Source organism: Watersipora subatra, chromosome 11 (genome assembly GCF_963576615.1).
Source record: "Watersipora subatra chromosome 11, tzWatSuba1.1, whole genome shotgun sequence".
In the NCBI taxonomy this organism is placed as follows: domain Eukaryota; kingdom Metazoa; phylum Bryozoa; class Gymnolaemata; order Cheilostomatida; family Watersiporidae; genus Watersipora; species Watersipora subatra.
The window spans coordinates 15,960,368-15,978,319 of NC_088718.1; the positions used below are offsets into that span (position 1 = coordinate 15,960,368).

The window sequence follows — 17,952 nt, forward strand, 5'->3', positions numbered from 1 at the left end:
GCAAATGGTTAAATTTATAGGTGGAGCCTATTTAATGTGAGGGTCCCGAATGCTGCCGAGAAAGTGTGCAGCGGATTGTAAAAGGACTGCTCCTGTCTGGAAGTCTCTTATCTCATCATTGTGGATAGATGATCAATGTAATGGAACTGACAGAGAAAGACAGAGATATACCTATAGACAAAGGATGGGCTTGGGTAATCGTAGCAGGTAAGTTATATCTTCTTTCAAACTGTAAGTCACAACGAATCAGAATTCATTTAAAACACTACCGTAGATAATATTAATCAATAGTAGACTTGCTGGTCGTGTACACAGCGAGAGATCATCATGAGTAACCAGTATACGGAGAGCTTCCCACAAAGAGTAAGCGCTGAGTGGCTTAGTTCTAGTTGGATTTCTGTAGAAGGCAATCTTTTTTCTTAATACTTTTAGCTTGGCGTTGGATGGACGAACGGAAAGACATTGCTCTTATTATAGTGACAACTATTGCTTGTTTACCAAACAATTTAACAAATATTTGTTCTAAGAAACAGGATAATTTAGGCTGAGAAGTTTAACTCTTTCGCTACAAAATTAATTTTTTTTACCCGGACAAAATTAAATGTTCAATAAACCCTGATATTTGGCAAGTTTGCATGTAAATTGTTATAAGTTTCAACCACACAGTCCATAAAAAATATTTCGATACCAAGTTAGTTAGCATAAAACTTTACAGTAGCTGATACCATAAACAAGACTAGAAATGTGTTGTAGAAGGAACTCGTACACCTTATTGGCCATTGTTGCTGTAACAGCGAGCATGTTCCAAGTTGGACGACTTATTAATATTATTATCGCTAATGGCATTATTATTACCGGTAAAAAAAATCATCATAGGTACTATTGCTCTATAGATAACCATCAGAAGTCTATTGATCTACGATTAGTACACTTCCATAGCTGTACTGCTTCTAACACGACTGGTCAATGCGAAGCAGACATTGCGATAAAAAATAAAGTTTTGGCAAAGCGAAACTAGCGTCACAGGCTGTTAACATGATTTCTATTGGTTCAACGCATGCAGAGAATTGTTTCCTTTTGTTGAAGTACAGATATAATGGGCCAATTATTTAACTTCCCACTAAACAGAAACCTGTTATACGGAGCCTACTAAAGGCCCACCAAGCTGCCCTTGGCCATTTGGCCACGGGCAGCTTGATGTGGCTCTTGCATAACACAAGCCACTTGCAGTATGCAAAAGGTTAAGAAAAAGACCTGTTTTACAATTAAGAAATTTTTAAAATAGGCCATAAAACTACATAGAAGCAGCAATAGATTTGAGATGCTAATGATTTCAGCCCTGTTAAACAACTTGAAAATTAATATATATTTGAAGCTCACTGTTTTTCTCAGCTCTGTTTCTGTTTTGTTGCAAGACTGAGGAAGGTTTGTAAGATAATTAATGATATTCACGCATCGCTTACGATTTCTTACATTTTTCAAGCTTGTTATATAACTGGTTTGCACTTTTTATATTCTGTTTTGACGGAAAACTTAAAAGCTTATGCCAGGTTGGCAGAGTTACCTGCTCTGAATGAGAATAAATAGGTCCAGTTAAATATCCTTACAGTAAGGGCTGCATTTTACTAACTTTATGCAACCCCATTGTTATATATAAATATAAATGTATTCATGAATATAATTACAAGGCTGACCAAGGTTGACTAAAATTATCTTCTCAAATTAATCAGCATGGCCTAAGCGCTGTCATTCAGGTGCAAAATAAAAGATCTGTTAACTGAATAACCAGATCAGCATTGTGATGTTTTGATAAATGTGTAAGGGGAAATACACACTCAATTAAAACACCTTTTTAACCCTAAAAACAAAGAATGTTGAGGATGCTTGGAGGTTTTTAAACTTTAAAAACAATGTATAGGGTGCTTGCAGGTACCCTAGAAATAGGGTATCTCTTGATTAGGTACACTTGGGTGTTCAGATTTCAGTCTCGCATCTCTTATTATTTCAGGAGAATTGAAATTGTGTTCTTTCATCATGGCAATTTTGGCCATGATGAAAGCGCACAATGGTATGGATGGAATTGAATAAAGTTTATTAACAAGGAACAAGCGAATGTGCGGTTATGCCCAATAAAATTCGTGGTCAAAGATATTTACAAATACCTTTTCTTGTTTTTAGAATAAGATAAGAGAATGTAGCAAACTCGTTAGGTAGATGATAGAAAGTGTTTTATTGGATTCATTAGTGTTTGATTGATTAAATCACTAATGCGCTGGTCAGAAGTCGCTAGAAATGTCATGCGGGAGATAATTTGGAATAGTGAATATACTGATAGATACTGAATGAATGGTTATGTCATGCTACATTTTAAAATTGAAAATTTCAATATTTTATTACGCATACCCATTCATGGCGCGTGTAAAGAACATGGAAAAAATCTGAATATTTGATCTGTTTTCTGGTTTATTACTGCAACATCTACAATAAAGCCTAAACAATAAGAGTATGTCAGAGTAATCTGGACACCGGCAGCAGAACTAAAGATAAGAGCCAACGAAAAGTGTGCTTGCTTACATTTTACCAAGACTAGATTTTGCCACAGCTGGCTTTCAGGACAACACTTGAGGGCAAAACATATTTACTATAGTAAAACCTGGGTCTGTTTGTCCTAGGAAAAATTGCTTTACACAGGATATGAACCCACAACATTCAACACCATTGCACCACATACTACAAACTTGGCCAATCATTTACCTTCTACTACTTCAGAATAGTTGCGCATATAGTTATTCTCTGTACTATACTGGCACACATGACAATCTCTCATAGCACATTAGGCGACCAGGGTCCTAGTAATCTATAATGACAGAAAGTGTATATCTAGACAACCAGGGTACTGGTAATCTATAATGACAGAAAGTGTATATCTAGACAACCAGGGTACTGGTAATCTATTATGACAGCAAGTGTATATCTAGACAACCAGGGTACTAGTAATCTATTATGACAGCAAGTGTATATCTAGACGACCAGGGTCCTGGTAATCTATAATGACAGCAAGTGTATATCTAGATGACCAGGGTACCAGTAATCTATAATGACAGCAAGTGTATATATAGATGACCAGGGTACTAGTAATCTATAATGACAGCAAGTGTATATCTAAACGACCAGGGTACTGGTAATCTATAATGACAGCAAGTGTATATCTAGATGACCAAGGTACTAGTAATCTATAATGACAGCAAGTGTATATCTAGATGACCAGGGTACCAGTAATCTATAATGACAGCAAGTGTATATCTAGACGACCAGGGTACTAGTAATCTATAATGACAGCAGGTGTATATCTAGATGACCAGGTTACCAGTAATCTATAATGACAGCAAGTGTATATATCTAGACGACCAGGGTACTAGTAATCTATAATGACAGCAGGTGTATATCTAGATGACCAGGGTACTAGTAATCTATAAGGACAGCAAGTGTATATATCTAGATGACCAGGGTACTAGTAATCTATAATGACAGCAAGTGTATATCTAGATGACCGGGGTACCAGTAATCTATAATGACAGCAAGTGTATATCTAGATGACCAAGGTACTAGTAATCTATAATGACAGCAAGTGTATATCTAGATGACCAGGGTACCAGTAATCTATAATGACAGCAAGTGTATATCTAGACGACCAGGGTACTAGTAATCTATAATGACAGCAGGTGTATATCTAGATGACCAGGTTACCAGTAATCTATAATGACAGCAAGTGTATATATCTAGACGACCAGGGTACTAGTAATCTATAATGACAGCAGGTGTATATCTAGATGACCAGGGTACTAGTAATCTATAAGGACAGCAAGTGTATATATCTAGATGACCAGGGTACTAGTAATCTATAATGACAGCCATTTTATATGACATTTTTAATACCAGCATGAAGGTATAAAGTGGTTCATACTAATTAGGTCAGGTGTGACACAGTTAACATCTGAAGGTAGGACATTATACAGCATTTATTAATAATGCTTGATTCATAGATTTTAGAAGCTGTTTACTCATACGATCTTGTTTGATATCACGAACCATAATACTGTAAACTGTGCAAAAATATGCCAAAACTATAAGAAATAAGTTTGCCTAAACAATATACAAGTCATAAAGCAAGAGCGCATACATAATGGTGGTTGCCTATCGACTATAACTGTTTGGGTAAAAAATTATATCAACATCTGCTAACACATACAATAAAATTAATAAGTACATTGTATATACACATATAAATAGATATATGTACGGTATATATGTACATGTGTATAAATCTGATGTATATACACATACACACAAGTAAACTATATGTATACATGTGTACAAGTATGAAGTATATACATATACAAACAAGTAGACTATATGTGTACATGTGTACAAGTATGAAGTATATACATATATACAAACAAGTAAACTATATGTGTACATATGTACAAGTATGAAGTATATACATATACAAACAAGTAGACTATATGTATACATGTGTACAAGTATGAAGTATATACATATACAAACAAGTAAACTATATGTATACATGTGTACAAGTATGAAGTATATACATATACAAACAAGTAAACTATATGTGTACATGTGTACAAGTAAGATGTATACAAACATACAAACAAGTAAACTATATGTGTACAAGTATGATGTACATCCTATGTATAATTTCAGGTGCCTTTTGCCTATTTGCTCTTCAATCAGGAGGATTTAAAAGCCAAGGAATCATATTGCTAGAGCTAATAGAAAAGTACGAGGGAGTCTACTCACCCTCCCAACTGTTATGGGTGTTCTCTTTAAAGTTTGCACTCGGCTCCATACTAGGTTAGTGTATTCTGTTGCTTATTCATCTTTTCCGTGTTCAGAGTTGAGTTGTGAGTTGTGAAAGCTTTTAATAACAGACTTTTCTGCTATAGGAAAAAATTGTACAAATTTTATACAGCAATAACTTTTGCAAATTTTGATTTATGTGAACAAAAAGTTGAGATTGGTCCTCTTTTATCTTTGTTTGGCAGGATGGTGCATTCAGATGCTGCCGGCTAAACATCTTTACTGATACTTTCCACAATCTGCCATATAAGAGGGAAATTTGAACACCTAAGCAGGGCGAATATTTCTCACACAGTTAAAATTGATAATGATGGCGTGTAATTTTTTTAATATTTGAACAAATTTGAATGAAAACAAAATCAAAAGAATGAGATGATAGTTTTCAGACTTTCAAATTAATGTTATAACTTTTTATATTATTCCCCATAATAATTGAAGATAGTGCATTATTGTCCTAAATTCCTTAGCGACAGGTACTGGAAAATCGAGGTTCCATAACACCGCACCCATTAATATGTTGGTATTGTGGTGTTTAAGATGAATCTTTGGCTATTTCAAACAAGACTCCATAAAGTCTTTCAATAAAAAAAGATTATGGGGTAGTAGTACATTGCCTAAAGTATTACATGTTTCTGTAAGCCCAGTAGATAGTCTGCTACATGTAAGCAGACTATATAGCACAAGAATTCAAATTTTTCATATTTAGTAATTGTTGCTGACCCGAGCTGCTCCTTGTGTATAAAAAATAGTTATTTCGCGGAGAAATTATTTCTGATTAAAATTAAATTGTTTGTTTTGCAGCCATTGTAGAATTATCTAGGATTATGCAGGATTATCTAGGATTATGTAGGATTATTTTCAAGTTATTTGCACATTTTGTTTTGACTTTAGAATACGATAAAATTAATTATTATTAATACGTTTTTGTTATTATTTTCATATTTTTCTAATAAAATTATTTGACCCCCTTATTTACTTTACAGCTCCCCTTGTTGGATTCCTCATCATCAAATCATCACACAGAGTTGTGGCTGCTGCCGGTCTCATCCTTGACATGGTTGGCTACCTTGGTCTGGCCTATTGTACAACTCTACCTGCAATGCTTCTCTCTTACAGCGTCATCGCTGGTTCGTAACACTGATAGCCTGAGTTTTTATATAAATAAAATTGCATATGGCACAAGATATTTATAGCTTCCGCTCTATTATACCGGTATTAACAAAGCATTACTAGGCAGTCTGGAGTTGTTTTTGAAATAGAAGGCAACACAAAACAGGTTATGATAAAGTCTTAGCAGTGGGAAGAAAAACCAGAGCGACATGACAAAGAGAAATTTGTACAGTCATAAATCTAGTTAGTAAGAAAGTCAAAGCGTTAAAAAAAGGTTGTTAGCATGTTGTCGTTTTTAGGTATCGGAGAGGAGATGATGTACTTGACCCCATTGCTTGTTAGTGGATCATACTTTAGAAAAAGGAAAGCCTTAGCACTAGGAATAATAGCCAGTGGTTCAGGCTTTGGATACGCTATAATTTCTTACTTGTTGCGCTTTCTATTTGACAATTACTCCTTTGGTGGTGCCTGCATGCTCTATGGTGAGTAATTCATGGACATTATTTCTAGAAACATTGTAATATATTTCTAGTGTCATTAGTCTTTCAATGACCATACCGTTTCAAACATATATATTGTTATTGCAAAAATATTTTTACATAAGTGCAGAGAGACATGGGTAAGACTGCAACTGCTGTACAGCATGATAGTAAATATACATGTACAGTGGAACCTAGGTTCTCGAACGCTTCGGTTCCCGACCAACTCGGTTCTCGACCAAAAGAATTTGAGATTAGTTCGTCTCGGATCTCGACCATAAATACGGTTTCTTTACCAAACCCCAGCATGCACATTGAAATTAAACATTCGGAAAACGTTTAACGACATTGTTCTGAGCCACTTTCAGAAGGTTCTCAAACAAAGGGAGAAGTTTTGCCTCATAAATTCTTTACTTAAAGAAGGAGCCATCTGGGAGGACGTCGCCTCTACCGAAGAGATTTTTTAGGGACACAACTCCTCCAGTCGAGATACCCTAAAATGTTTTGGAGGAGGAGGATTCTTTTTCAAAGATGTGAAGTAAACGTGCCATTGATGTCTCTATTTTCATTTTCACACGATTTTTGATGTAACTGATCTGTTGCAATTTTTGCTGTTTTATTATCAATTTCTGCGATTTTTGGTATTGTATCTTAACCTCTAATGTTTTCGATGTTTTAAGAGCAAAGCGTACGAAATGTTTGCTTTTTGTTTTCTGTTTCATCATCATAGTTGGAAATTTTTTTATTAAAAATAAACACGATCTATATCTACCCATTTTAATTTATAGTATGTAGTATACAGTACAGTTTATGGTGTAAAATGTTTAAAAAAATACTTTACCGAAGTGGTTTTCTCAGCTTGGAACGGATTAAAATTTAAATACATTAATTCTAATGGCAATAATTGTTTTAGATCTCGTTTGCGAACAATCTTTTTGGAACGGATCGTGTTCGAGAACCGAGGCTGAACTGTACTAATTTTCAAAGTCAGGAGCATGCAACTCCTTATAATCAAAAGCATGCAACTCCTACTTATAATCTTTATAAATTTTTCTTTGTTGGATTTATGACAATTTTTCTCACGTTTTTTTTATTTAATGGAATATATTTATTTATTCCATTTTCATATTTTAAATGCTGTTGGCATCTGGTGAAGAGCACTAAATAGCAATGACCTATGGAGCAAATATGCGTATTACATTATTGTTTATTATTTAATTTTCACATACATGCACCTGTCTAATCTTTGTAAGGTTAATTCAACATACTTTCAAAAACTTTCTTAAAAACTATGCTCATCTTCTGCTTTAAACTCATAATAAGTGTAAGTGAGCTTTTTAAATTAATGAGGTTTTTTGATTTAGGAGGCTTTACGCTGAATTTTCTAATACCTGTCTGTTTATTCCGGCCCATTTCTTTCTACTCTGAGAGAGGAGCTAACTCCTTGAAGAAGATCAAGGAATCGGATAGCTCTGTAAAGTCAGGTGACCAGGTTTTAAAGGTAAAACAGCCTATACAGTAATAATTCAACTTACGAGTGCCCCAACGTACGAGAAACTTGAGATACGAGCCAGCTCTCAAGCAAGTTTTAGCACTAATATACGAGCCTTGTTTGAGATATGAGCACGTGAGTTAGTTGCCAAGTATGTCGGAGGTGTTTTATGAGAACAGCATCACTCTGTATTTTTTTAACTGCTCAGGTTATACTTTTGTACCGTGTTTTTGTTTGCGATTTTCAGTGCAGAAATATGTGAATTAAAAGTACTGTGCGTAGACCGAAAGTTTGACAGTAAAATGAGAGATAATGCAAAATAAAGCAAATGATAACAATTGATATTAAACGAAAAATTATTGAAAAATATGCGAACTGTGTATGTGTGATTGAGCTAGCTCAGCAATATGACAGAAATACATTCACAATTATTAAACGAAGGATTATATTCAGGGCATTTAGTTTGCAAAAGGACTAACCATAGTTTCTAAACGGCGCAGCGATCTTCACGGCCGCTGATGGAGAGACTGCTCAGGCATTAGATAAAAGACAAACAATTGGCCGGTGACAGCGTAACTGAAACGATGCTATGTGAAAAGGCCGGTGCTATCTATCAAAACTATAAAAATAGACATTCGGACAAGTTGGCTAGCGGTCGTGCATTAACCCTTTGTGACGACACCTGTATTTGTCCTAATCGCAAAGGGCAGTTTCCTATAATAATCGCAATAATCCCCAATAATCGCAAAATTCAATTTCCTAATTGAATGACAACAAAGGCAAATGTCCATAGATAGGTTTATCTTAAAATGGCCGACCGGTCGTGAAAGCGAAACAGATGAAAAATTAGCTAACCAGCGAGAAACTTCAAACTATGAACGCCGAAGAAAATTTTAATTACGTTAAGTTAAAAATGAAAGTTTGCTTTTAGGTTTGTTTCTAATTTTGTCTTTTAAGACTTTGATAAAATTCAAACTTATCAAAGTCAACTGTTGTAGTGAAGGATAACTTATTTCTCCCTCCCTGGCAAATGCTAGCGTTAGCTGCTATTGTATGTACAGTGAAACATGGATAACTCAAACTTCACGGGACCGAGCGAAAGTATTTCAGTTATCAGAGCGTTCAAGTTATCAGAGCACAGTCACAAGTGAATGTATTTATCAGTAGATACATATACAAACTACATATATATATAAAACTAAAGTATAGGTTGTTTGTTGTAAGTTAAAGGGCATCTGATGTGGAGTTTTAAAGTATTTATCAGAAAGTATAGATATTTTTATACACTTGAGATTTGTGTGTTGTTTTAGGTGATGTGACTGCCAGAACTTTTTCAGATTAAAATTGGCAAAACCTAATCGCGGTTAAAATGCTCAGAAGACATTTTTTCTTCTTAGTGTTTTACTCGAGATCAATTTTGCCAATTTTAATCTTAAAACGTCTTGTCAGTCAAATCACCTAAAACTGCAAACAAATCTCAGCCCAATAGAAAAATATCTTTTTTTTCTGATAATTTTTAAAACTGGACATAAGTAAACACTTATGACCAATGCAAAAAAGCATGCTTTACATCTGATCAGTTGTTTCATTTAAAAAACTTATCGAGTGTAGTCTGTGACAATGTATCTTTTGACAAAGATCAACACTGTGACTTATTGTAGAAATAGATTTTAAACAGTTATTATAGTCCTTAAAAACTTGTTAGCCTTTTCTAACAAAATTGGCCCAACGATAGGTACGCCTTCACTACGCACTTGTCTAAACCAAGTCAATAATACACCATCCAAATCTTCGAGCGACGTTGAACGATCTCTTAGCCTTGATGAATTTTGGTCACATAACGATCTTATTCTTTCTTTTTGTTTAATCCATGTTGACACTGTACTTTTTGGAAGATTTTCTCTTTTTGATAATGCTGATAGCTTTTGTGCTGCTTTGATTTCCTCGAGTACTTTAAGTTTGTCAGAAGGTTTCCACGCTTTTTTTGCTTGCGTGATGCCATCGTAAAGCGGATGTCTGTTGTAGCGGACGCCAAGCCACGAGCCTATTTGGGACACTTTATCTTTATGTATTCGCATATAATCACTGTTACAATATGTATTTTGCATGCTGTGTCTATCTTTATTAATTTTTTATCGCTAATACCTTCTAACGTTTATAGCTTGGCCGTAACTAACCGAACGTCTTGGCGACCCTAATAATCATTTTTATACGATTTCTTTTTCGGTTCCATTATACGGTACGGGGGAAATTATATGTACACTATACGCGTATAAAAAGTGTTTTCATTAAGAAAGCAGAGTAATCTCAGCTCCGCGACTAGTGGAAACTCCTTCGAAATAAATTGAACGAAAACTACGTTTGTGAATTCGGCAAAAAACTGTTCGAGTTAACGGTGCCGAGGTCGAGTTATATAAAGCCATTTATCATTGCATGGGAACGGACCAAGCAAATCCTTTCGAGTTAACCATGTGTTCGATATATCCGAGAGCGAGTTATCCATGTTTCACTGTATTTAATTTTACGTTTTAATTAATCACATTTCCTTGCATTATTTTTTATTTGTTGCTTTTTGAAAGCATTTGGTAAGTTAGGACAATAACCAACATGTTCTTTCTGTTACAATATCTTGTTTTGAGTGTTTTATTTGCTTCTTTTTAGAGTATGGAAACGAATCAATATATATTTTATTGTTCTATATATGAATAAATTGCATCAACATGCGAGTAAATTGACATACGAGCTCAGTCTCGGAACGCATTAAGCTCGTAAGTCGAAGTATGACTGTATAGACTTGTACAAATCTGGGTTAACAGTGTGTTATAGTTTTACTATTCATTTACAGGTTAATATGCTATAAAATACTAAAATACACAAATTAAAACTAATTATACGGTTAAAAGTTGCCATTTCACCTTTTTCTACCTTAATTGTTTGAATTTGTTCTCATAAAAATAACTTTTTAAAGACGTGAAATTTTGATTTTAAACCTGTGTCTTGTTTAATAGAGGCACTATTTCTTTTGGTAGCTTTGAATGCTTTGAGTGCTTTGAATGCAAGACACATGATTTTTATGCCATGAAAACTAGAAACTTGCTTAGTTTACTTTTTTTATATGTTTGATAAATGTTTATGTCTAATTTATGTTTTAAAATTGTATATGTTCGGTCGGTTTAAGATGCTGAGTAGTTTGCTAAAGCGGAAACTTCAGTAAGCATTTATTTTAGGTAGAATGTGAAGATTATGAAAGGCAGAGAAGTGCTTCTTTTAGTCATGTGGAAAGCAAATACCAAGTTGAGAGTAGCGCCTTTCTCTCAGCTTCAAATTTTCCTACCTCCGCTGTCCAAGAAAGCGCCATCAGCAAATCAATTAAAAACATATCTCGGTCTGAAACTTTGCTCCGCTTTAAAAAAAGCTCATCTAGCCCAGCCGTAGAGACTCGGCAAGAAAAGTTTCTATGGAGAGTTATTATTCTTCCAAGGTTTATCCTAGTGCTCATTTCATCAACTTTCTTTATATTTGGAGGGTTCATTGTTTTTCAATTCTTACCAGCTCTTGGCAAAGAATCAGGTAAGTAAACCTATTGTGTAAGTTTTGTAGCGCTTCATAGTAGTAAGTGAAGGAGCAAAAATAAATATACACGCAGCAAAGTTGTGAAAGCATCAAATAACTTCAATTGTTCGCCTAGTGACTTCTATTGTAATTTGTGACGCTACTAATGTTTGAAAACTTTCACTTCAGTATACTCAAATGACACCATGACACCATCTTTGACACTGCCACTCACACATAGAAGGGACACTTGAAATTGACCCTTTGTCACTGTCATTTACACCGCCATTGACAATGACACTGACATCTGTTATTAATAGATGTCACTGACTCATAACACAGGCCCCTTGTTCTGATGTTTGAACTTTTAAGCCTGGTTTCCATATGACAGCGCAATGATCGCGCGCGGCCCAGTGATCGTGCGCAATGCATTTCTTGGGCCGCGAGGCAGTGTTTCTATATCGCGCGTAAGCTCCATGCTTGCATTGGACAGGGTGGATATTTTCCTTACTTTTTCGTAGGAGAGACATATTTCTTCGGAAAAACAGACCTCCGTTGCGAAATTACGCTGTCATATAAAAATCAGGCTTACTCTTTCGTACTGGAGACCGATTTCTTCGGAACAAAGCCCTTCGCTGGAATTGTGGGATAGGTTGAAAAGGTTTAGCGGTGTATTGTGGGATACATAATCGCACGCACCCATCGCAAGGATCCATTCTGTTGGATACTTGCGATCAGCGTACGCACGTCGCGCGACCGTCGTGCGTTGACGTTTCCATATCACAACTGGCCTACGCACGACGTCGTGCGCCTTGTTGCGCTCCTTGCGCTGTCATATGGAAACCAGGCTTTAATGACGATACTGTCAATAAAAGGTTTGTACTCAATTTTATTCAAGTTGAATTCCACAATAGTGAATCTATTGCGTAATTTTGAAAATGTTCTGCAGTACTTAGTGAATGAGCAGAAATTAATGTATAAACAGCAGTAAAAGCTTTAAACAATTTCAATTTCTATGTCATGTCTTATTACAATTTGTGACAATACTGGAATTGTAAAATTTAAACCATGTTATATTCAAATCACACATCAAACCATCACTAAAATTTTACACGAACACATAACACTGACATTGACACTGAGACTGACTGACACCTGCTTGACTGATTGACACCCGCTTGACTGACTCTTGCCTGACTGACTGACACCTATATGGCATTGGCAATGACACTGACGTATGTCACTACCCACTGGCAATGGCACACGTCACTGAAATCTGACATTTATGCATGTCAGTGACACATGACACTGTCGCTTACGTTGTCACTTAGATTTACATTAACACTCTCCCTATAAGGTTTAAATTATACACAAGTGGAGTTAAGGCTGTTTTGACATATGAAAAGGATAATTCATTGTTTTTGAGTGCTTCCATGATTAAACCAGTTTTACTCCAACCAAAACACTTGTTAGACTCTAGACCATTCTCCAAATAGATGAGGGCTTATGTTCTACAGCACTATTAGCAGTACAAAATGTATAACAGCTCGTTATCTTTTTTTAACAGGACTTTCAAAAGAAACAGTGACAATTGCGATGATGATAGGCGGCGTCGTCGAGGTTCCATGTAGAATTCTGAATGGACATCTTGCTGACCTGAAACTAGTTACTATTACGACTCAATACGCTCTTTCCATGCTAGTGCCTGGCTTCTTTTGCCTCATATGTGCCTCGATATCTGGTCTTGCAGGTACCCTGACATGACGTGCTGAGTTGAATCATTTGAACTTATATGAACTAGTGCGCCTGTCTAAACAACCACAGATCTGCCAATAGAACATAGATCTGTCAGTAATTGTTTATTTGTTTCTTGGATGCTATCTTTAATTACAACTAATTTGTCCTGAAAGGCAGAATCTGAACCATTTAGCCAAAATATTGTTACTTATCCAATCTTAATGGAGGCTGACATACTTCAGGCATGCATGCAAACAGCAAACTGCTGCCAGTATTTGTTTAATAACATTCTATTACATGACAGCTGACCCGTCTGACCAAATACTGGTAGATAGGTACAGGTGATAAGGTCAGCACTCATTATCTTAACTCCTCATTGCGTACTTTTGTCAATTCCAAGGTCCATGATTAGCAAATCACATCACTGATGTTATTTTTCTGGTCATTATTTAGCCAAGGGCATTATTCAGTCTGCACCAATAACGTTGTGTTGCGTTGTGTTGCGTGTATTTGCGAGGTTATGCTTGTGAGACATGATTATGCATGTTTTGTACAACACCTAATTACAGGCCTGAAAATAGTGAACTTGGAAAACATATTGTAAGTTTGTTCAGAGGTTTCATGCAATGGTTTTTATGAGTAAAAAGATATATATGATTGAAATTTTATTTGTATATGGTATATAGTATATACATAAAAGTCTGTGGAGTCATATGTGTACTCACTTGGCCATCGTTACCTTTGCATAGTAAGAAATCCCTTAATTAATTTAAGATGAAAGTAGTGAAGAACATCTTATGGAGTGAACAATAGTTTGAAGTATGGTCATTTCCCATCCATGTTTGATGAAGAGAGGGAGGGAGAAAGAGGGAGAGAGATTGAGAAAGAGGGAGAGAGAAAGAAGAGAGAGAGAGAGAGAGAGAGAGAGAGAGAGAGAGAGAGAGAGTGAGAGTGAGAGAGAGAGAAAGGGAGAAGGAGGGAGAGGGAGGGAAAGGGGGGAGAGCGAGAGAGAAAGAGGGAGAGAGAGTGAAGAAAATGGAGGGAGAGGGAGAGAGACAGAGAGAGAGAGGGAGAGGGAGAAAGAGGAAGAGAAAGGGAAAGAGAAGGAGAGAGATGGAGAGAGAGGATGGGAGAGGGAGAGAGAACCGGAGAGAGAAGATGAGAGAGGGAGAGGGGCAGAGAGAGAGAGAGAGAGGGGCAGAGAGAGAGGGAGAGGGAGAGAGGGAGAGACTATTTATTTGTTTCAAGGCTAACATGAACTGTACTAACTCATATGCTATTATAATTAACTGTAATGAGGCCTCCAAAGTTTATTCAGCAGAGGTCATGAACAATAACCAAGTAAACTGAAAAACACAAATGGAGAAAATGTTTGGCAATTGCTTATTGCAATACATTAAAAAACTGTTTGTTACAACATAAAATAATTAGAATAAATACCACTTCATGAAACCCAATTTATAACGTAAAAACTTTATTTGAGGCTGAATGAAAAGCTAACCAATTCACACGCTTATGCCTATCTACAGGTATCTCATTGGCATTGGCAGGCATGTCTCTGATTGGAACATCTGTGTTCAGTATCCTGCCTGTAGTCATCGGAGAGATGGTTGGGCAGGACTACGTCACCAGTGGCATGTCTATACAATTGTTTTTTGCTTGCATCTCTTTTGGGTGTACAACATACATTTCAGGTGAGTCCCACAGCACTTACGTAGCAATTGTGCAGTCGTGTTGTATTGGAAGACATAATTTTTAAACTTTGGCAAACTTAAAAAGTTTCACTCCTATTCCTCTGATAATTTTTGTCAGCTCTTTTTATTTATGATAAATATATAACTTATTTATGATATTTATATATAATATATTATATATAAATATAAGAACTTAGCCTTAGAAATTGATAGAGCGAAACTGGGCAAAGGCAACCAAGCCGAGTCTCGTACTAATTATTCATTTCAACCTTTTAAACACCTGTATCCAACAGCTGAAAACTCTTTATATTTTATTTATAAAGAATTGTGTACACTAGCAATAGCATTTCTATGCAACACTCATCAGGACCAATGCACTATCACCTTAAAGGTTGACTTGCAACAAATTTCACATTACAGTTATTTGGTATCAAAAGATTCACCATGTCTTACTCTGCTGTGTTGTAGGTGCAAAATATGTTGAAATGTGATTACAAGCTTTTAAAAGCTCAAAAATGAACAGTAAATTGCAGCCATCACGAAAACGCCGTAGTTTGCAATCCCTTTCTAAAACGGCTCAAATGGGACATGGTTGAACAAGATGGCTTCTGTTTACACATTCATGCAACCTCATTCGTCGAAATATTTTCACAAATAAACTTTAGGAATTCAATAAAACCATGTCTATTGTCTTTACGTGTATATTTCATCAACATTGTAATGCTGTCACTTTGAGCACTGATATCTCAAAACCTACCGTAATAATTTGTTCAATTTTTTAACCTTAGCTCGAAGGAGTGCATATCATCCTGTGATAAACATGCCGAGCCTGTTGGTCATCTGTGATAGTCGAAAAATACTGCAAAAATGATTTTCGCTGTTTGGCAGGAAGTATGGGTCACATGATCAGATTACGAGTAGACGATTAGACCAAGCCAAAACAAAACTGTAAACTAGCGAGCACCTATAATTGGTAAGGCTCTTCGGTAAAACTCGAAGTGTTTGTCATAAACTAGTGCTACGAGAAGTTTTATATTGAGCCTTTTATGGCCTTGCAATTCACGTGACCCCATCACGGGACAAAACAATAACCAAATGTAATGACTACGTCAGAGAAATGAACTGATTCCGATCTACGGCGGTTTCAAGATGGCGGTGATTAACTGTTCGTTTTTGAGCTTTTAGGAGCTTGTAATAACAATTCCACATATTTTGCACCTACAACACAGCAGAGTAAGACATGATGAACCATTTGATATCAAATAACTGTAATGGGAATTTTGTTGCAAGTCAACCTTTAAGGCTGTAAAAACCTTTTATTGATTAATTTTGAATGCAGTGAGATTGTACCGCATAATTATATACAGTATATATAGTATATACATGTACATTTTTTAGTATTTTCATACGATGTGTATATAAAATCTTTTCAATCACTCCGTCAACAAGGTCATTGAATAACGTTAAATTCGCTCGCTAATTATTTTATTGCATTTTCAAGGTCATGCTTTTCAAGGTCATATTTTCACGGCCATACTTCAAGATGATATTTTGAATAAATGGCACAAAAATTAAACACCAAGTACAACATCCTTTTAAAGCAGCATGAAATTATTATACTAACTTGTACTCCTTTACAAGTTTGAACACTATCACTCTATATGTAATATATTTAACATGTCTCTGCAGGTGCTATATTTGACATGTCTCTGCAGGTGCTATATTTGATGCGTTTGGCAGCTGGAAGATAATTTACTTCTACATCGCGGCTATGATGTTGCTAGCATCAACTGTTGTGTGGCCATATTGTTTATGGAGATGGTGCAGCCAGAAATGTTCTAGAAGTTCAACTGAAAACACAAACCAAACTGTCACCAAGCTGACAGCTGATTAAATACTACTGTGTATTAGAGGCAGCACTGTAAAGTTGTTGAGGCTGTGTAATGACTCGTTATAACAGGTTGTTGTTAGTAGTATTCTATTTGCGTGTGCTACAAAATGTCTTTCAACCATACAACAGCAATTATAAATCTAATGTGATAACGCTTTAGCGGTGAAGTGCAACTACAACTTTCCATTAGCTTTCCAGTATTCTAGTAGCCGGATCTTTTAATTCTGTTACGTCAGTGATTCCCTATTAAGGCATTAGCAGTACTGTAGTACCACTGTAGTACCACTGTAGTATTATAACAGTACTGTAGTAGGATGATGGTGATACCTCCGTAGTATTACTGTAGAAGGAATGTAGTGTCACTGTAGTACAATTGTAGTCCATTGTAGAGCCACTGTAGTATTACTGTAATACCTCTGCAGTAGGACTTTACCACCTCTGACTACCACTGTAGTATTAACATAGCACCAATGGAGCAGTACTGTAGTAAGACTGTTATACTTCTGTAGTAATACTGTAGTAGGATTGTAGTACCACTGTATTACAATTGTGGTAACACTGTAGTATTATTGTAGTGTTGCTGTAGTAGGAATGTAGTACTATTGTAGTACCATTGTTGCACCATTGATGTACTGCTGTAGTGACAGTCGCTCTAACAAATCTTTAATTACTATGTTAGACTGAGCAGTCCAAATGTTGAGAATTTGCTGTCAGTGCATCAGAAGCTGCTTGCTCTCAAAATATAAAAAGCATCTATAGTTGTCTACGAATCGAGTTATTAAGCTTCATGTAGTTTTTGTCTTGGAATTTCATTAGATTCTGCTTTCCTTTCTTTTAATGTGTCAGAATTCATCTACTCTTTGCGCATCAACAATATTTTTTCTTTAATTTTTAAGTTGTGCACTCTGTAATTTTTAACAGTCACTGAAGAATTTAAGGTTTTCTTTTAGCTTAGTATGTGCTGAACGAAATAATTATATGGTGCACTTGATGTTTCAACACACTGAATACACTTTGAACAATCAAGATTTTCAAAACATTTCAATTATTGGAGTAAATTGGAATTTAACTTTCTGTTAAGTTCTGAAACTGTATCAAAATACTGAACTCTAAATT

At 35.7% G+C, this 17,952-nt stretch overlaps 1 protein-coding gene across 1 annotated transcript; it reads left to right on the forward strand.

Moving 5' to 3' along the window:
• The first annotated feature begins 70 nt into the window (after positions 1–70).
• On the forward strand, positions 71–17,829 carry LOC137408551 (monocarboxylate transporter 14-like). The gene is made up of 9 exons (XM_068095119.1): positions 71–207; positions 4,726–4,875; positions 5,865–6,008; positions 6,291–6,473; positions 7,835–7,971; positions 11,190–11,532; positions 13,082–13,264; positions 14,781–14,945; positions 16,661–17,829. The coding sequence occupies exons 1-9, from the start codon at positions 129–131 to the stop codon at positions 16,837–16,839; spliced, it is 1,563 nt and encodes a 520-aa protein (XP_067951220.1). The 5' UTR covers positions 71–128; the 3' UTR covers positions 16,840–17,829.
• Positions 17,830–17,952: the final 123 nt, after the last annotated feature.